Below are 21,389 nucleotides of genomic sequence, written 5' to 3' on the forward strand. Positions count from 1 at the left end.
GCTGCCTGGGTGCAGAGGTTGCTGCTGCACCTGGGGCTGAAAAGGCTGTAAGGATGTGTCAGACGGAGACTCGAGGAAACCTCTCCTTCACCAGGCTTAGCAGCAGGGAAGAAAAACGCAACAACCAAGAGCGCCAGCACAGCCGGAGTGTTGCATCCGTCACCCTGGCATGCTGAGTTTAGGAGTCATCTACTTCAAATGCACTTTTCTCCCCATGGCAGTTTGTCTGCCATCATATCTAGCCTGTGTTAAACTGCTGATGAGCTTCATTGGTTGTCCCCACTTACAGCTTGATTAACAAATAGCTCTGAACCAAGGTATTATTAAACTGATATGAATGCAAGGTCATAATATTCAGAGGTGATGAAACTTTTCTTAACTTTTGGCAAGAGGAAAGGCATTTGCATTACATGATGATATTTATTTGCAGCTGGCCAGTATTACACCTGACTGGGTTTGCCCAACCAAGAGAACCACTCCAGGGTGATTCCTTGACAAGCATGGCTATAGGTGGATCAAAACCTGAGGATGAAGATTTGGAAAGCAGTAAAGGTGGAATTACACCAGGCATAACTCTACCCAGAAAGCGAGATAAAAAGGGGAACTTCACTGCAAGTTCATGCTCATCTCAAAGACAGCAAAGCCAAAGGATCAAGTTTATCTAAAAGTCTGCATCACTTCCAGACAGCTGAGTAAGTTGGTTTGGAGGTAACTGGATGGAGGAGCTTGCTGCCTGGAGGGAACCAGGAAACAATCATACAGGACTGTCAAAATGGTAAAAGTCCCTTTGTCTCAAAACTGTTTGGCATATTAACTCATTTCTCCTTTCTTCCTCCCAGAAACAGGTGCCAATTTGTTAAGCAGTTTAGCCCAATAAACTCAGTTTGCTTTTCCTTTCAAAGTTTGCCTAGCGTAAGGAGTGGCTGCGGACTGTTCCCAGGGCTGCCATTGTCCGGAACACGGCTCCTGCCCGCACGGGTGCTCCGCTCCTGCAGCGCCAGCCCGATGCCACCACGTCAGCATGCCCTGAGGAGCAGGAATCTCCACTGACGGCTGCCAGCCGGTTCCTGTGGCCTGTCACAGGAGTGGAGACAGGGCCCAAGACTTGTGCGGCCTGTCACAAATGTCATGGCACAATTTTGCAATGGCTAAATCTGCGGAAGGTTCCTTTCATTAGGGACCCAAAAAAAAAAAAAAAAGAGACCCCCAAACTATGCTGGAAGGAAGGACTGGCTGACCTGTGCGTGCAGAGTTCCAGGTTCTGGCTCAGAACTGCAGGAGAGGCTGTTACACACCTCCCTGTGCTGGCTCCCGTCCCAGGACAGGGCAGAGCGTCCCACCAAGCAGGGTGCGGGCAGCAGGCAGGGCACGTCCTGGGCACGGGATCACCGGCTGGGTGGGTGCTGTGAGAACAATCAAGTGTTTCTGAGCTGCTCATGTATTCTGCTTTGCTCTGACCAACACAGGTGCCTCCTCCTCCATTTCCCGTGTCCCTGCTGTGATGTAGGAGACAAAGGGGAGACAATGTCCCAGTTTCCCCCTCTCAAAAAAGCGTGATCTCCTTGCTGCTGCTCCAAGCCAGGGCAAAGGAGCGAAGCCCACAGGAGCTGTGGGGACAGGGCTGGACAGCTGGACAATCTGACTAAGGCTGTAGGTAACTGGTTGCTTGTTAGAGATCGTTTGTTGGTATATATGCATTTTTGGACCATTTTGCACATGCATGGCATGGTGTAGGTAGCTGTGCTGCAGAAATATTGATAAGAATTGCAGACATTCTCCTCCCTTTGAGTGTGTTTTAGGGCACAACATAACACGCTGTGCATAAAAGAAGCTGCGTGAGAAACGCAGTCAAATTTAGACGTCACTTTACTGTTCTATTTCTAATATTAAGAACAGTTTTCAAACTCCGCATGGATTTTGGTGTATTAGCCCTGTTAAAGAGAATGAAATGCGCACATGTCTTGGGGACATAGCACAGTGTGTACCTGCTGTTTATTCCACACTGAGGTGAAGCAGCATCTGGGTGAGTGCTACCTATTAAAATAAGGAGGATTTTGTTTTCTCCTTGCAGTTGGCGTTTTCACCCAGCTTCCCTGGACAACAGCTGGTAATGAGCTGAAACCACTGCTCTGTGTGCAAACTGTACTTCTTTGGGATACAATTTTGTCTGTGTGTGACCAGCGCTTATCATGAGCTTAGATGATGGGTCTTTTAGTCTCAGGGTCATTAGTATCATTACTGCTTACAGTATCACATAGCAGATCATCATCCTTGATATAAGTGCTATGGTGCTGCTATTGCTCTAGTACTAAGTAAAGCAATAAATAAAATACTGTTTTTAGAAAAGAGGGAACTGAAAAGATTCAGATTGTTTCCTTAGGTCAATTGCATTGTGTGAGGATGCAGAAACTTGAATTAGAAACATTGGGAGAACAGCAGAGTGTGCATGTTGTGCTTGATAAATGCGCTAGTGTGACTGCTGTGAGAGTCAGATAGATCCATGTGTCAGAAAACAAGATAAAGCATAACATCTGCTGTTCCCTTCCACCTCCGTGGGCCTGTGGGAGTTCTCTCCTGTTCCCTCATTTGCCCGTCTATAAATCTAAAATAATACAGACCTCCCCGCTCACTGCAAGTTGTGTAAGCAACTCACAACTATACAATGTTATTAATAAATCCTGGAAGGAAAGTGCGCTAGGAGAGATAACAATATTTGCTCCATAAATTACAGAAATGTGGCTAAATAAAATGATAGACAGAAAGAATCACTACAAATTCCCTTGTCTCCTAATTACCTGGGCGCATCTCTTCTTCTCTTGGTTAGTCCTGACTGAGAAAGCGCATTTATAATCACCAGTGCAGCTGGATATAAACACTGGCATTTCAGGGATGGCGTGAAATCTGGAAATGCCTTTGGAAGTCAGGCTGAACAGTGGCTCTGTGCTTGTCATTGTTAAATCAGGCAATCACCAAGCAGATACCCAAGTGAGCCTAAATCATAACATGCCCTTTGCACAAGGGTGTAGGTACCTGTTCATGACCACTTACCTTCCATGTTGGTGCTTTGTAGGGCTGTTGGCTTCTCTAGACTGAGCAGCAGTCAACAAAGAGCAGAAAGAAACCCTGCAACTCCAGTACCTTCAGTTGGCTCCTGCTCTGGCCTCCGCTGGTGGCTCCTGGGGCTGATCAAGAACCTTCTCTTTGTGCTCAGGCACTTGCTTAAAGCTCAGCAGAGGGAAAACATGCTGCCATCTTAGGGAAGCACCTCATTAGTTATGTCAGAGAGATGTCTTAAACAGCCATGATTTTGTTCACTTTCTCCAGGAGATCATCTCTGAAAGTGGTTTTCATTTCCCAGAGAGGGACAGGCCACCAATAAGTCTGATTTTGAGCTTGGGATCTGTTTGTAGGATTTTACAGCCAACAGGGTCTGCTGCAACCTCTTCATCAGGTCTCCTTCAGACATGCAACTTTGAGAGATCGCACCCACTGCCTCATTTGTTTAATCTGCTCACCACTGAAGAAGTACCTGATGCCACAACCACCATCATTAGGCTTCAGAGTCAACGATTCTACCAAAGTGAATTCCAGCTCACTTGGAGTATGACCAGAAGGGCACATTAGGGTCACACCTGGGGCGACGTTCCCTGCCCCCGGGACTCCTGGAACGCCTGAGGTGATTCGCTTCCCCTGGAGCAGAGCACGGGGCAGGGGTGGAGGGCGCGTACCTGGACGGGACCCTAAAAGGTTCAGACCCCCGCCTCAGCTCCCGCGCCCCAGCCCTGCCGTTCCCAACCGGCCACCGCCACCCCCGCCCCGCCGCGGCTCCGCCCCCGGGGCCGCCCCAGGTGCCGGCGGGGGGGCGGCTCCCACCACGCGAGCAGCGGCCGCGGGACCCGCACGGTTCGGCTCGGCTCGGTTCGGCTCAGTTCGGTTCGACTCAGTTCGGCACTGCCGCTCCTCCGCCTCAGGTAAGAGCCGCGGCCCCGCGGAGACGGGCGCTTCCTTCCGCGTCGGTGCGCGCCGTCGGGGCGCAGCCCTTTCCCCGCCGAAAGTAACGGGGGATGGGAGCATCACCCCCCTCCGGCTCCCGCCACGGGGCAGGAACCGCTCCTCATCTCACCGTTCCCGCCGGGCCCCAAAAACTCTTCCCGCCCTTCCCGGTCCCGAGCGTCGGGGTTGTCCCCGGGCTCCGCGGGACGGCGGGACAGGTGACAGGAGGTGTCCCGGTCCCCGGGGAGCCCCCGCGGGGCGGGCGTCGGCTGCGGTGCCGGTGAGTGCCCGGGGGCAGCGGGATGAGCGCGTTGCGCCCCGGGGGTGGGGTGTGACAGGCAGACCCTCGGGAGCGACGGCAAGGAGAAGGTAGTAGCAGTTACATCTGTAAAATAAATATTTATCAGCCATAAGAGGTGATATAATACTGCTTTATCTTCTAAATATCCTGAGCGGGGGCGGGGGGAGGCTGGAGACTGGGGCCTTCCCGGCTGTTTTCCAGCTGGTGTGTAACCCCTGTCAGCTCCTGTCAGCCTGGGCGGTTGTTTCTGTTCAGGAGATGCAGCACTTCAAACCAAAAACTGTCTGGCAGTAAAGCAGGCTGCCGGGAAACGTGAGATTTCGCTTTTGCTGTTGTTGCTCGGTAAAGGGAGAGCCCCGTGCTGCCGGACCCGCGGCAGGTTCGCTGTTTGTCCACACAGGTGGAAGAACAGACGTGCCGGCTGTGTGTGTAACACACCCACGCTACCCTAGAGCAGTAGGCAGTGAGCCCATTTCATGAAGCCGAACATATCAGTCTTTCTAATTTAATTCATAAAAATAATACATTCTTCATTTTTTCCTGTTGATGCTGTACAAAATGCATGTGGCCTTTTTGCCATATGTTCGGAGACCATACGTTGTTTTTTCCCCAATGTTTTCTCTGCTTGCCAGCAGCAAGGCAGTCTCATCTGACACGCTTGGTGACATCGTGCTGTGGGATCGCAGGTGATATAGCCAACACCAGCACAAGTATTTCCACCTTTTTGCCTCCCAAGGTTCTGTTTCCACGCTGTCCTTTCCCTCTTACTGCACGAGCAGTGGTGTGTTTGTGCAGTGCATCAGGTTGATCTGACCTAAACTAAGACTAACCTAACAAAAAAAAAAAAAGAGGGGGGAATAATTCTAATCTGGATTTTCCCTTGGCCTGAGACAATGTAAGATTGTGGCCTCAGAAATTTAATTCATGTTTCTGTGTGCTTTCTTGGCAGCAAATCTGCTTTGTTCCTCATTGCTCACTTCTGACCCAGCACTGCACTATCATTTATGCTAATAACAAGTTTGTGGGGCTTTATAGTAGCCTGGATTAGCTCTTGGTTCAAACAAAACTCCCAAGGTAGAAGTGTCAGTGGAACTATAGTCTTGATCTGTGTATTTGAATCTGTACCCAGATCATGGGAGCACTGGTTCTGGATTATAGTGGGTACAATAGAATCCATATGCAAGTGTGTAACTAAAAGGCTTTCATTTCCTATTATTTGTGCTTGCTCTCCTGGAAGTGGTTGTATATGCATTTACTGAGACCTTGGTGTGATCACTGCCTTCAGAACTGTTTTATCAGGACAATTGCTAGTCCAAGTCACAAGAGAGGCAGATAAACCAATCTTCAAATTGAGCTTCCTTTGCAATTTGGACAAAACTGTGCTGCCCTCTTTGCAGATCCAATACATTTTCAGCTAACAAACTGAGAAGGCTTACTAGCTTTAGATTTTAATAGCAGTAGTTCTTGCTACATTTATGTGTAGCAAAGTAATACACGTAGTAGTAATACACATTAGCGTGCTAGTTGTCGTGTAAGGGTCATGTTAGCTGACTTGTGTGTATTTCAGATAGTTTTTCCTACTCCATTTTCATGTGACGTGATGCAGCTCTAGCTCAAAACGGGCAGGTCACAGCATCACATTGCAGGGTCTTGCATCTCTCTGGCTGGTTGTAGTGCCAGGGAAGGGCACTCCTGTCCCCTTTGCCCTCCCCAGTAACTCCATGTCTGTTTGCTGTTAATAGTTTAGCCTGAAGAATTTATTTTTTCTGAGGCAGTTCTCAACATTGAGAAATGTCCTGAAAGGGTAATTTCAGGTATGCTTCTTCCTGTAAAAAAGTATCTTGTGCTTCAAGTTCTGCAGTATTAAGTGAGCTCTTGTAAATGTGTGCTCAGCTATCTGCACCACAGTAGTATTTGATCTATGACGTAAACAATGAGACTTACGTTTGGAAGTATTAGCTAATTAAAACATGGGAATTGCGAGGACGCTTGTTTTAATCCTGATTAGCAGGCAGCGTATTTCACAGCACCTAGAACATCATATCACAGAGAAACAACGTAACTTGTTCATTGCAGATTTTCTACTCAAAGGAGGAGGTCAAAGACCAAGCAAATTAAACTTCTGTGCTGCAGAGGCATCCTGAGGTGGTTATTACAAGACAAACCCAGCCTGCAGTCACCTGATTTGGTCAGGACAGCTGCTTGTTTTTACCTGTAAATGAAAGGTTTTAGACCTGGTGATGCAGAAAAATCTGTAACTCTGTCTCCTGTGCACTGGTGGAGGGGTGTCTGCCCAAATCTGCATGTGGCCTGACTCCAGCTCCAGACAGTACGAGTTCCACAAGGGAGGCCATGGTCACAGCTTCCTCCATGCTGCGCCCCAGCACAGAACGTGGCTGTTCCCTGCGCCCCGGCTGGGGAAGGATCAGCAAGGAGTCACACGTGTCTTGTAGCAGAGTTAGGTTGTATTTGTCCGTTGTGTTCCTCCAAGTGCTTTTATGTCACTACTACTTCAGTGTATTCAGCAAGATACTTGGAAGTATTTCACTATTGCCAGTTCGTTTGCGGAGAAACAGAAGTGGTACTGCAAGGCTGGAGAGCTGATGAGAAGGGGACTGAAGTCCCATATCTCGGCCAGGGTTGCGATGTTTGTAATAGGAAACAAGGGCTTTAGTGATGGTGAGTTTTGTAACAGCAATCAACCTCTTCAGCTTGCACTGCTCTCTGGAGACAGGGCTGGGTTCAGGATCAGCCTCAGCTAGTGGTTCTGTAGATCCAGAAACTGGCTGGCTCCTGGGGTTCCCAGACTCAGTGGAATATTCAGGGAGTTGCGGAAATTTTCTCTGCATCCGCTCTTCAGGTCATAAAGAGGTTGTAAATCTCTTGTTCCATGCATCCTTTGGCAGAGAGCCAAGCTGGGCTCAGTTAGTGGCTCCCCTTTAGAAGGGGAGGGCTTTGTACTGTTAAATATTTTTCTCTGTATCTTCTGGAGTAGCATGTTTGCCAACAGGCATGGAACTATATGATGATAAAACAGCTGCAATGAAAACACTCAGAGAAGAAAGTAAAAAATGTGAGAACTTCGATCCCTTTACTCTTTTTTTTTTTTTTTTCCATTGTAAAATTAAAGTGACTAACTCCTCCTTCCTGACGGTTTTGTTGTGCCTCTAAACCGGATTATAAGGATGTTAAACGTTATGCAGGAAATGAGAGAGGTGCAGCTCCCAACAGACATTTGGCTCAAGGAAACCTTTCTAACAACAGTCCCAGCCTACTGCCTAACAAAATATAGTAGTAACATTAGCAAGTTGATGGGAAATGGGTGATATCCACAGGTTCTTGACTTTTGTTCCATATTCAGAAAATTCATAGAAGGCTTTTTGAAGCTTGTGTTCCCAAATCTGAGGGGGTAATAATAAAAACCACCTACATTGATTAGAAGTTTTTATTCTTCAGATAGTGAACTCATTTGTAGTGTGTGAATTCTGGAACAAATCCACAAGCATCTTCTTACAAAGACTTGTGAATTCATTAACAAATTAATTTTAGCCTTTGCTGTCAAGATGAGGGGCTCACATTTTTGAAGTAATAAACATAGGGTTAATTCTCTTTCTGTTTGCGCTGTTGAATTATTTTTGTTCTAGATCTATCAATTAAGTTATTTGGATGACACCTCAAAATCAAGTTCTGGACAGTACTGAGGTGCCATCAGGAGCAGTCACAGGGAGCAAGTGTTGCAGAGGGCAGAGGAGTGAGAACAGGAGGAAATGTAACTGATATAGAAAAATATACAATACTTTGGGCAAGAGCAAGGTGCTGTCTGGTTGCCAAGTGAGGTGATTGTCAATTGTGTGGGTCATGAGGAAGGATTTGTCCTTGTTTTATCCAAATTCTGACCTGTAATTGGTGGCTGTAGCATGTTATTTACATAAAGTCTGGGTTTGTCCACGTGTTTTGGCAGGGCCAGATAATGTAAGTCAAGATGACAAATGGTGGTTTACCCTAGTTTTCTGGAGAGGAAACGCACCGGAGACAAAGTTGTCCTTTAGGTTATATTAGCCATGAAAAAGAAGACTAAATTCTGTTGTGTTTTTCTCCTTTAAATCTGGAATAACTATTACTTTAAGGCAGTTATTTTGTATAGATGGGCTGTAAGGGGGTTGCAGACATTTCCACGTCCTATTGTAATTTGCCTTTGCAGCACAGTAGACTTTGACCGAGGTGTTGCACGAAACACTGATATATATAGATGCATTTCAGCTGCTCCTTGATTCCATTTACTTTGCTGCCTTTCTGCAGGAAAGGTCTAATGATTCCTAGCTGAGATTTTGCACTCACTTGTAGGATTTATCTGGAACTCTCATTCTAGATTAATCTAGATAATATCCCTTTAATAAATTTTAAACTGATGGCTCAAAATATTTGCAGTTATCTTAATATCTGTCACTAAAGCACTGTTTCTGTTCTCTTTGTATGCTACAGGCCTCTCCCCTTTACCTCCAGTGAAGGAAGTTCAGACCTTTCCACAGCAGCGTGTTCAGCCTAACCTGCCTACCCATTAGTCTCTTACATAATATTCTCATTATCCATCTTTACCGTAAACATTGTAATCCTTTTGCTTCTACATCGCAGGTTCAACAGTGTGACCACTCTCTTGATTCATATACTCACAGCAAAGCCTCCATCTCTCTCATGGATTATAGATCTAAATTGGTAACTATTGCTTGCAATATTTACTAGCAGTTATGTTAATTGCTCATACTTTGTTTTCTGCTTCTGATAAATCTGTCTTGTAGTACTAGCATTTGTATAAGACTCCTTAAGGTCATGGCCTTATCTCCTTTATGAGCTCTATTCTTAGGTCAGCATACATTGGCTGTAAAAAACAAAACAAGACAAAACCAAACTCATTACTTGATAGAAATCTAATATAGGATTTAATTTAATTCCAAAAAAGTAAAAAAATGTTTTTTGGGGGGGATGACAGAGCACATAAAGGAGTTAATTTTCATAATAGAGTATTGATGTAGATGTGTAGTCTGTGAACTAGAGTATTTTGGACGTAGGTGCACTTCCTAAGACTTTTTGGGGGGGAAAATCCACGTGGTATTAACTCATTTGAAAAGAAGTTGCACTGCATGTCAGTGATGTCTCTCATGGATTGCTGCTAAACTGTAAATATTTGGGATGAAAAAATCTTTCGGTTTAGCTACTTTTTTGTTCTTCCCTAGCACATAACTTATAGAATAATTTGCACAGCCTTTTAGCATACTTAGAGTTCTCTACAACACTCCTGTCTTGCGTTACTATATGAGCCTTGGCAGATGTGTGATCTGTTCGACTTTAGTGCTATGTATTAACTTTAGCAGTATGTATGTGGGGTTGTTTTCTACTTCTACCTTTGCTTAGCATCATTATTTCTGCTTTCATTAAATAAATGTATCTAGTAATTTCCTTTCTTCCTTCCACACTCCTCAGTGCCTATGGATAGCCAGGAGTCTAACAGGCAGAGCTGTGTTTGTCACTGTGCCCATTCTCTCCTTGCCTGCTCTTACCACTTATTCCTTCTACACCGATAGTAGTTAACTTCTTTCTCAGTTTTTCTCCAGCTGATCTTGAGCACTGGAAATCAGGAGCAATAAAATGGAAGTAAGAAAAAGGAAGTTTGGACTCTTAAATAAAGGAATGGTGTAGTACCCATAGCTCTGTGAGGCAGTAAATAATATGTCAGGAGAAACAGCCGAGACTCGGTTGGTAAACACGCACAAACTGAGGCAGTAGCACCTGCTGTCGTAAGATCTTTGACTCTTAGAAATACAGGGGGGCAGTTTCACCCCCATCTTCTCATCTGCCTGATAAAAGAAACACACGTCTGTGAGAGGATGATGATGAAACAGTTCAACAGTCACATTTAAGTTTCCACTGGTCCTATATAACACAAAACGTATGTAGTAAATTTCAGTTTTCCCTTTAAAAATAAAGCAGTGGCAAATATTAAAAGAGGTTTTTACTGCTAGAAATGCACAGAACTTGTAATGTACAGAGTGCATAGGTTCATAATGAGTTGAAATTCCAGACGTGTCTTCATGTGTAGTTTCAAAGTGCAAGTTCCATCAGTGTGATGATGTTTCATGGTTACCGGAGGTGATTGACAGCAGACAGGAGACCCTTTTCCAAAGGCAGCTCAGACTTTTTCCTCACAATGCTGTGAGAGAGAGTGGGACATGGAAATGGCCATGTCTGTGAAGAGACCCACGCGGAGACACCTCAACTTCCAACATAATGATCCGATTTCTTGGTTCTTGCCTGTGAGTGGGTAGAGAACAGCCCTCCATTAGTTTGTAGCCAAAACCATAAGGGCTGGCAACACTTGAAGTTAACCCTAGTTTTTGTTTGTTTGTTTATTTGTTTTTCTTCTGGAAATAAGTGGATGGTGAGTTATACCACTTGATTTCTAGCCAACACCACCAGATTTAGACAGTTCATGTATTGCTTTTCACTGAAGTTGGCTGTATGCAGTAAATACTGCAGAACAGGGCCAACAGTGACCACTTCCAGGGTTTTGTAAGAGCAGTAACACTTTGGTTCACGTTGCGCTACAAAACAGTTTGATTCTTCACCGTGATGTTGGTCACAAATTAAAGAGCACAGCTGTGTCTATATGACACATTTCAGCGAGTACCGAAAGCAGGGAAGGTTGGTTTCCCACAGAGGTGTCTTATAGTGATAGGCTTCTTTTTAAACTTCATTAGACCAAAACGGAAAATTAAGGCATGGGAGACACTTTCAATTAGGAACGTGTTCTTTGTTGGCTAGTAAGCTCTGATTAAGATTTTATTGCTGTAGAGAATTTGTAGCATCCTCCTCCTCCTATGTGGTTTCTCTGTTTAATAAAAGACGAGCTCACACTGCAGGCTTTTTCCTCAATAGGGAAATAATAAGGTATCTTGTAGCTACATAACTGCCTGTTTTCACAAAAGTAGCTGGAAAAGGATGTGTTTGAGACTTTGCTCCCATTGCTAAAGCATACAGGGAAAAGTGGTTGTCAATATTAATATGCTCTTAGCTACAAAGAAGTGGGATACCCAGGCGAAGAACTAGAAGATGCAAGGTCTCATACTGAAGTGTTCTCAAGGACAAGCTGATTGGCAGCTTTTTCTTCTCCTGTGTAATGGGTTTTCTGTAATCTAGCTAAATCTCTCCTTCATAGGTGTTTTCTTGAGGATTACTCCAAAATGGAAACACTCATGAGCCTTTCTTGCGTTCTGTGTGCCAGTCGTATTGATGTGATCTTCTGCAACAAAACCCCAGTTATTCCACACGTGTTTGTGAAACAGCAGAGATGCTGCTGTGTTTGGATTCATCCTGAGCAAAGAGTGCGTGTGGTTGCGTATGTGGGGGTTATGCTGCCGACTAAATGTCCTTTCACCAAGGAGGGAATAAAATCCTGTGGGAGCGATGGCTGCGTGAGCTGTTCTGATGAGTCGGATGAAAGCTGCCTGACACCAGCACGTGGTCACCTTGTCCCTCTGCCATTGAGGCTGAACCTCCACGTGTGCGAAGGACCTGCAGGAGATGGGATTTTCGTGGACTTTTCTCTCAGTAGCATAGCAACAGCCATTGCTTCCCACCGCTCGGTCCCCTCTGCTTGGCTCCCTCAGCTGTGCTGGATCAGGAACTGAACCAACTTTTGAAAACAGGAGAAGTTGTAGGAGGGTTTATTTTTAGCTGGGATCTCTGTGTTCTCAGAACCAGCTCTCTGCGTGGTCCTTGGGACTGGCATAACTGGGGAGCACTTGGAGCAGGGGTGGGACAACAGGTGGGGAAGAGGAAGGAAGAGGGCGAGAACTGGAAGAATTGCTGGTTCCTGGCTTCAGAATTGGAGCACAAACTCAGGGGCAGCCCTGTGAATGCTTTCAGCCCAAATACTGGTGGAGTACAGCGCCAGTAATCATCTGCGGTCAGAGGAGTAATCAGTAATTAGTACTGAACTCCTTTCAGTTTTACTCTACTGACCAGAGCAGGGCAAAGGGAGAAGTCAAATTTAAGCAAGGGGATTGAATTTTCTTTGACATTTTTGTGCTCTGTCACTGTCTCTAACGTCTCGGGGAGCCGACCTGGAGCATCCTCAGCGCAGCGCCGTACACGTGCAGGCCAGCGAGGGTTGCGCTTCTATGACAACAGCCCAGCGCTCTGTGCAAGTGGCGCTTGATCTTATTTTCTGTGCTGTGCTTCTAACAAAGCTGCTCTAGCTGGCCGCGTTCTGTAATTGCTTTTTTGACTGAGATCTGAAAAGTCGCATTTGTAGCCAGGTGCATGCTTGATTATAGCAATCTTGGGGGGTTAATAGAAGCAGCAGTGTTTCATTTAAAGGATCAGCTTGGGGCGTGTGCACAGATTCTGCAAAGGCAGGGGTAGAAAGAAGGTATCAATTTCTGCATGATTAGTGGAATGCTTCTTTGTTAAAGGTCTGCCTCTGAATCTTTAAATGACCAAGATTCAAGTGATGAGGGCATCTCACTTTTTTTGAAGCCTCTGTGATTGGAATGGAGAACTAGAGATTTTTTTTTTTCCCCCTCTTTTTTAGTAAGTGCACATGTGTTCTCAGGGGCATTTGTGGAAGTTATGTACATGTATGAGGAAGATAAATTACTCAAATGGAGAACTTCTTACTATCTTCCAGGTTGGTGATTGCATAAATCAACTAATCATCTGGATTCATAATTTTTTAAGCTGAGGTTTGTAACATGTGCACTGAGGCAGTGAGTGCATTGGCCTGAGTGTGTGGGCAAGTCAACTGGATGTTGAATTGTTCATTGTAGAAATTCCTGTTAAGAAGCACAAGGCCTCTTTCTGGTACACTGGGTAGAAGAAAATTTGCGCTTGGGTTTTCTGGAGTGCTGACAAAGGACTGTAGCCTTTCTGAAGAGCAACTGCAGCTCAGAAGAGTGTGTGTCATAATTGTGTTGTATCCTACAGACAATCACTTGTGGGAAGGTTTTACTGGGTTCAGTCCAGCTGTTGGCTATTGAGCTACAGATAAAGTTCTTCAGAAACTGCCCTTGTTAATGCAATCTGTGAACGAGAGGTCTGCTGCACCAGCCCTTTTCTGTGTGAGAAAGTTGCATGTGTTTAGTTGGAGCTAAACCGTCATGCGTATTTTATTGAAGTTTAAACTAGGTTGGTTTTGGTTTGTTTCCTCTCTGTTGGGAATTTAAGTTAAACTGACATCCCAAATTAAGTTGCCTTTGGACAGTGTTTTGGTTTATAGCTCTTAACTACAGTGTGTTTTGAATTTTGTGTATGTGTGGTTTTTGATTGTTTGTTTTGTGTGGGTTTTTTTTCTTTTGTCTTTTTTTCCGCCCCCCCCCCCCCCCCCCCCCCCACCCCGTACATGAGTGAAATCCTGTGTGCAGGTGAGCCTTGCTAAGAAGGAATATATCTGGACTGGAATATGGTGAGAGTGGACATTGGTGGGAGTTTTGTTCCCAAGATGCTTATGAATCTGAGCTGAGGGGAAAATTTAATTTATTTCTTTGGATATCAGGGGAAGAAGAGACTTTGGTCTCCACTCAGTGCTTTCTGACACTGCACACAAGTGGCACGTGTCCTATTTTGGTGGTTGAGTAGCTGCTAATCAGACCGATGCTCTCATTGCCCCAGTTCGCACAACCCCATGACTGGTTATAAGGTGCTGAGGTGTTTGATGTAGGGTAGATTTTGAAACAGCATTGGAGATGAAAAGTGCTTTATGTCTGTTAAAAGGTAAAGTTCCATTTTTCTCCTCTCTGTGGTAATTTGGTGTGTGTGGTTGTTTTCTGCTCTGTACAAACAGAGATGAAAAGTCAGGTCCTTACCTTCTTGCACGGAGTGTGTGAGCTGCGTATGTTAAAGCAGCCAGGGCCGCTCAGAGAATTCCACCCTCTTGATAGTTCGGGTTCCACGGTTGCTTTTTGGTCTCTGAATCCAGCGCAGAGTCACAAGAAAAGGAGTGATCTCTGAGGCTGCATCTCCCCCCTTCTCAACCCCACTGATGTCCACAGCTCTCACCTCCCCCATAATCAAAAGGGATGCTTTATCCATTCCAGATGCCACCTGCAGCCCCACTGAGCTGTCATGTTTTATCCAGGTGCTGTTTATTTTAATTGCAGTCTTGAGATTAGATACGTGTTGGATGGATTCAAAGTTGTCAGCTGAAATTCCTCATGTTTCGTTTTCTCCCATTGCTTTTTTTTTTTTTTTTCTTTATCTTTCCTGTAAATCTTGAGGACAGAATTTTTCTAAGGATAAAATGCTGGTGATGCATGTGCTAGAAATGCAGATTTGCTCTAGTAGTCATAAAAGGAATTTTTTAGGTTTACCTGCCTTGGAGGCTGCTAAATGTATTGCACAGTTGGATGTACTGTCAAAGATGTTAGTTCTCGGTTGCAGTACTCCAGTTTATTGGAGCAACAGAAGCAGCACCCTGCCACAGGAGTAAAGAATGCTGTTTCCCCACTAGTGTTTGAACAATCTGCAGTAGCCATCTGTTATTCTTTTAAGCACAAAGTGATGCAACAGGTGTATTTCTTGGCTTTGAAAATTTCACTAGTACAAGTGAATAATAGAAATTTAAAGCCAGGATTTAAGAGAAGATTTCAAGGCATATTCATCTTTATTTAGCACATATAGTGGTTATCATATTAGAAAGAAGAGAGATAAGGTAAACATATGGTACATAGTTAATGAAAACAAATGCTGAACTGCTCTTAAATCTGTTCTTTTTCAATGTTTATCATTTTCTCAGATGGCTTCAGTAACAGATGCCAGATACAGGCAGAAGGATACTTCAGATCAAAATTTTGATTACATGTTCAAACTCCTGATCATTGGCAACAGCAGCGTGGGTAAAACATCCTTCCTCTTCAGATACGCCGATGACACTTTCACACCAGCCTTCGTTAGCACAGTAGGAATCGACTTCAAAGTGAAAACCGTTTATAGGAATGACAAGCGGGTGAAACTGCAAATTTGGGTAAGTGCCAGCATTTTCAAAAATGCTTTATATTAATCACAGAAAAGATAACGATGGTAAAAAATAGCTTGTTTGGAAGTAGATTTTTGGATTATAGGTTTTGCGTGGCTGTATCATTTATATCCCTTCAGTAAACCCGAGTAAGTTCTCTCTGTATTGCTGTCTCACTCAACTGGTGGAAGTCCTGATATGGTCTTAAGCAGCTGCTCTATGTTCCCAGGAATCAGTGAGCTATTAAGCTGAAACAAACCCAAAGCGGGTCTGGAGCCCTTTAATAGCAATTTTTGAGTGAGCATTAGTAGATGAAGAAGTTCCATGAGTGGTTAATGAGTGAACTCTAGGTATAGCTTCTACTATCAGCTTATGTCCTGCAAATAAGATGCTCGTGTCTTCCTGTGACTCATGTGCCTACACAGTGTCCCCAAGCCAGCTTGCTCCGTCCGTCCAGAACTGCTCAGGGAGGACACAGGTATCCTTCAAACCACCTCTGCTGATGCTGCTTCTCGGTAAATCAAATGGGAAGAGAATTCATGTAGGTAAGCTGGGGCTCCCTCTGCTCCAACACCCGATCATGGGACCTCTTCAGCCTTTTTGAATTACACTATCCTAACTCAGTTAAAAAAAAAATAACCCTGATCTGCAGAGTGGAGGACGAAGGCCAAGCAGTTGTCAGTAGCTCATGATGTTCCTTTTTATAGAAAGCAAGTGTTTTCTTTTATTCTACTTGCTGGCAAATGACTTAAACCCTACAGTGTTGAATGCAATTTATTCTAATGGTGCTTAAACCCTCGTGTCCCTGCAAATTACTCATTATGTTTAAAAAACCTAGGCTCAGATTGATGTGTTTTAAAGTACCATGGGGCTCCAGCTGGAATTCCAGTTAGCAATATTCTTCTGTTTTGCATAATAAGAAGAGATCTCAAACAGAACATATGAGGCTAATATTACCTTAATTTCACAGGAGTGAGTTTACTAACTTTAAGTAGTTGCCTGTGTAGTGGTTTCTCCTACAAGTTCAGCTTAAAGCTTAGACTTGAAGATGAGTTGAAATTGTAGAGCATTTCTACCCAAATCATGCCCCAGCTAAGAGCACAGTCTTCTAATTGATCTATGTATGGTTGATTTATAATTATATCTTTAATTATTGTATTTAAATTTAATACCATAATAATCACTTTTTTATTTATTGTGACAATAAAGAAAATAAGTAAAATAGTGAGAATCTAAAATGAGAAACTTTTTTTTAACCACAGCAATATGATTAATTTTATTTCTGTGTTGCCAGGTACAAGGTACAACCAATTATTTAATAAAAGATCCTTTTCATGTTGCAAAATTCTGGCACTGAAACTAATGCAGATAATCTGACATGAAACTGATTCAATTTAGGGTTCAGGTAATAAGAACGTTTGGACTTCAGGCCCCTTAAGCAACTAGGGTTGTTTTCCATCCAGTTTGTCTTTCTTAATCTTGGAATGTGAAATTCTCTGCTAAGTTATGTAAAAGCAAGACAGGAGGCACTGTGAAATGTTTGTGTTTTTTGCAAAGATACTAGGATTAAAATGAATTAGAGCAATAATCTTAATTAGATCTGTTTGAAGTTTTTTTGGGGAAAAAAAGGCTTTAATAACGTTAAACTTCTTATGAAAAGAGCTGTCAGGGTGCTATCTATAGGACATGTAATATTGGAGTTACCAGCAACACTGCTGATTTAAAACTTATTTTCAATAAAAGTTTCCTGTAAACATTTGACAGTTTCCAGAGTGACTTGTGTTCTTTTATTTTTCTGTGCTCCTTGCATGAATCCCTGATGTGACATGATTTAAGGACCTTAACAAAAAGATTATAAATAAATATATTAAAACCCCAGTATTTGAACTTATTTACCTTCTGTCTGTCCTGAAACTAGACTTGTAATTTCCATGTGTTCTTCAGGGTACATGTAGCAGCAGTGGAGGCCATTAGCAAACCAAAACTATGCGTTCTGATCTGTAGGAAGGGTTTTCTTAGCCACGTGTTGTATTCCAATTACTTTTAAAAGTAATTTGCAGCTGCTATTGAGTTTCTGTGAGTGTGGGACCCCGTGTCTCCATTGAACACTTTGCTTTCACTTATTTTGCGCTGATGTTGACTTATTTTTTTTAATTATGCTCCCCCTACAGCTGATGTGAAGTTTTACCTGAGTCAGGTTTAATGTGAAACTAAGTGAAGAAGGAGAAGGTACAAGTGTTTAAATAAACTCCTGCAAATATCTTTATAAAATCTAGACAGGAGCACTTCTAGGAACCTCTAATGATCTCTGCCCCACGGAGCGAGGTCTCCTTCAGGTCATGGGTGCCTGTGGAGCTCTGAAGGGTGTGCAGCTGGGGCAGCCTGTGCACAAATAACCTGGGTTTGTGTCCTACAAATCTCAAGGGAAAGTTCCAGCTGCTGTGCCGTGATCCGGAGAGATTCAGTGATCACTGGGACTTTCTACGCTGACTTTTGCCTGTGTTGAGCAGACAAGCAGAATATTTGGGTGTAGAACCCCAGCTACAAAGAGTTCCTTGGGTTTTCTGAAAGCTAAAAAAAAAAAATCAAAGTGCTTCAAGCGCCAAGCGGCTGCACATAGAGACGAACAGTGTCTCGCTGTGTCAGTAAATGTCCTTCTGGCCTGTCTCACAGTAAATATCACTGGTAGAATTTGGTAGCTTTTTTAAGCTAGAGACATAGCTTTTGTGTTTCTGCTGAGTTTGAGGAAATCTCTGTTTTGTGAATTGGGATTTGACGAGCTGTCAGGTGTAATGATCAAAAAAAAGTGCTGCTCTGTTCAATGTTGATGCCATTAGTGGCTCTCTTTCTTTGTTGACATTAACACCTCGATCACCCAAATTGATATTTTAATAAGATTCCTATCAGTTATGCTAGTGACCTAGTAGTCTGGGAAATGATCTGCTTTGAAAAGGCTTGAAAGGAGTATCTCCTGAGTTTGAGAGAAATTGCATTCTTGGTGTTTTTAAGGTAGAATAATAGCTCTGCGGATGGAGAACTAAATAGTAAGATAGCCTGGAGAGGAGTTCTGTGAAATAAGGTTTTGTGGGTTTTATTCTTTGTTAAAAAACTCTAATATCAGTTGACTGTGTTTTAATTTCAAGTGTTTTCTGTTTTGTTAGGAAAGGTGTTTTTATGTAAATTAAATAAATGACCTTTACTATGAAAGTTCAGTTGGTACTTGGATGAGGTTTGGTAATTTAAACCTTTTTAGTTTAAAATATTATAATATCTACATAATATATTAATATATTTACATATTGACATGAATGTAGTTCTTGGATTAGAATTTTTTTATGCCACTGCCATCTGTAATAATACTTTCATATAAAGCAACTCTTCTTATTTGTAAGGAGCCGATTTGTAATATCTCCCTGCATGTGGGCTGTACATGTGGGTTATTTCTTCCTTGACCAACAGATTTGTTTTCCCAGAGTTGCTAATTACTGAAAGAAAGCTATTATATTTTCAGCTAGGTATGGTTTTTTATTATAAATAAATCTCAAAGGTAACATTATTATATTCGTAGCAAATGCACACAGTTAATACTCAGTGCAGTGTTCGAGTTGCCTAGCAGCTAGAGAAGGCCACTTTGTCCAGATCCAGGTGGAAGCAGGGTGAATGAATCAAAGTTGATTTCAGTTTCAGGTGAGAGTGATATGAGATTTCTTTTTTTTCCCCTCCTTCTGTGCATTTGTATGTCTCCCTGTGCTAAGTAATACTGGTGGTGAGTAGCAACAATGGCAGAACTCCTGCGGAACGTAGCGTTGAGGTTAACTGCTGAGGGGCAAACTGGTCCTTCACGCTGGCCCAGCCTAGGTTAGTTCCATGAGATCTTTGGAGAGTAGCACAAATGTACTGATGGAAAATCATTGGCCGTGCTTAGCCCAGAACCCCTCCACACCACACAATATGCGCTTTGTGTGAAGAATTTCATTGCACTTCCATTATACTTTTGTACAGCACCCTATGCAATGGAGTCTCATTTTTGTTGCACATACTATAAGCATGCACATACTATAAGCATGCATTAAATACAGAATTTGGCAGCTGATGTTACTGTTGAAACTGCTTTCACCTCACTTTTTAAGGGCAAATAAAGGTTAAATTTATCTTCAGGTTAAAAGGCAAAAAGGATGTAATGTTCAGATGGAGACAGCATATGTAGAGTGCAGTACGATTTTTCTTTTAAGGTGCTGCTCATCAGATTTAAACTAGTAGGATGAATCTAGCTTTTCCTTTCCCAGGCTTAACTGCTGAAGCCTGAGGGGTCTGAGATTAACTTTGGTGGATGTCTGCAACATGTGTCACAGCTTTCAGGCACAGCTGGGAAGATGGCGCAGAGCAACATATCTCTGTTTTTGTGCAAAGGTTCTTTACAAACAGTAATATGACAACTGCTAATTATGCTGAGTGGCAGTTACCATTAAAAAAACAACAAAAAAAGTGTAAACCCAAATAAAACCCAAGCTGCATAGCCATTCAGAAGGCAAATGTGCAGCATTTTTAAAAGCTTTTTTTATCAGTTGTCGCCTGGATGGCAGGATGTTACTGTGCAGTTTGCCTCATAGGGAAGAGATTCAAAGAAGTAACACTGGTAACTAAGTTAATTCTTTCATTTAAAGGAGGTAAAATTAGAACACTGTCATACTTGATTGTAATTTTTAATGCTAATTGCACACTTAACCAAAAGCTAATTATGCATTTCAGATGAGAGAATCATCTATTCCCTTGGCATCCCATTCCCATCATGTTTTTGCTAAGTTCCTTATAAGCACTGATTTCAAACTTGAATGCTTACAGAAAACTTGTTTCTAAAAAAAAAGATAATAAGAGTTCTGTAATTTAATATATAGATGCAATAGCAATGGATATCTCTAAAGATATAATGGGCCTGGTTCTGCTCAGTAAATTCACAGCTGTTGTGAAATCCTCTGATTTGCTGTTCAAACAAAGAACTAAACTGGACAAAGCCATGATAGTGAAAAGAACAGGTTGGCCCTTGTAAGTGAGGCAAGGATTACATCTTATTTGCAGCACTGAGAGCTTACTAGGTCTCAGGAATAAAAATCGTCAGGGGTGAGTGGATTTAAAGCGATGCTTCTGATGTTAGAACACAATGCAGAATATTTGACTGGAGAAGAAATACGATAACAGTGTCTCTAATTCAATTCCAAGGTCTTGGTTATATCTGGAGTAATAATACTCTTGCTTCAGGAAGAAGTTGATGCTCATGCCACTCTGAATGGTCTTTAAAATTAGAGCTGCAAGAGTGATAAAAAAGAGAGAAATAAATACTTAAAAATAAAATCCCGGGTGTTTAGTTATTCCACTCACTATTGAATTTATTTAACAGACGAATCTTGCTGAGCAGGGCAGTCCTGTGTTTGCAGTTAAACAGTTGACATGGGAGGTTTATTTCTGTTTATAGTTAATCACCTCAATCCCATTGTTATCTCATTAATAACTCTACATTACAGTGAGGGCCAAATTCAATTCAAGTCTAAGCTCTGTTACTGCTGGAGTTATTCCTGCTTACAGTATTGGATTTAGTCTCCTTTCTAGGTGTATCATCTCTTTCCATGCTGTGCCTTTGCAGAGTTATCAGGTAAATGGAGCATTTGCCATTGTTTGGTGCATTAGAGTAAAATGAAAAGAGTTATGATATTGAATTCAGAGGTACTGTGATCTATCCAAGAGCAGCATATTTGTTTTAGCTGATGATAGTTCAAAGGTTTGGACCTTTTCTAGAGAAAACGGCCAATGTTAACTGGTTGTCTAGTAGAGGAAAAACGGTACTTGGAAGATGTCAAGGGAAATTCTCGAGCACTTAATCTTTGAAAGGACAAATGAGATGCTGATCTCCTGACCTTTTGCATTTGATACTTTTTACAGTGGAAATTCAGAACAGGTATTTTGGTACTTTCCAGTAGTCATTTTACATGGAATCTTAGACTCATGTGCCTCAAAATGTTTTCCAGTTGTCCTTGTCTTATCAGAATCACCCTTACTATGATTTTCTTTCAGTGCTGTCTTCTACACAATGACTAG

At 42.8% G+C, this 21,389-nt stretch overlaps 1 protein-coding gene across 3 annotated transcripts in view; it reads left to right on the forward strand.

Moving 5' to 3' along the window:
* Positions 1-3,838: 3,838 nt before the first annotated feature.
* RAB3B (RAB3B, member RAS oncogene family) overlaps positions 3,839-21,389 on the forward strand; it is a 56,713-nt gene continuing 39,162 nt past the window's right edge. Inside the window, exons 1-3 of one of the 3 annotated variants that reach the window (XM_065071074.1) lie at positions 3,865-3,971; positions 8,927-9,007; positions 15,081-15,308. In XM_065071074.1, coding sequence (XP_064927146.1) covers positions 8,987-9,007; positions 15,081-15,308 — 249 coding nt within the window. In that variant the 5' untranslated portion in view covers positions 3,865-3,971; positions 8,927-8,986. Of the gene's footprint in view, positions 3,972-4,141; positions 4,274-8,926; positions 9,008-15,080; positions 15,309-21,389 lie in introns of those variants that run through there. The other 2 variants (XM_065071075.1, XM_065071076.1) reach the window with 2 other exon arrangements.

Source organism: Columba livia, chromosome 8, assembly GCF_036013475.1.
Source record: "Columba livia isolate bColLiv1 breed racing homer chromosome 8, bColLiv1.pat.W.v2, whole genome shotgun sequence".
In the NCBI taxonomy this organism is placed as follows: Eukaryota; Metazoa; Chordata; class Aves; order Columbiformes; family Columbidae; genus Columba; species Columba livia.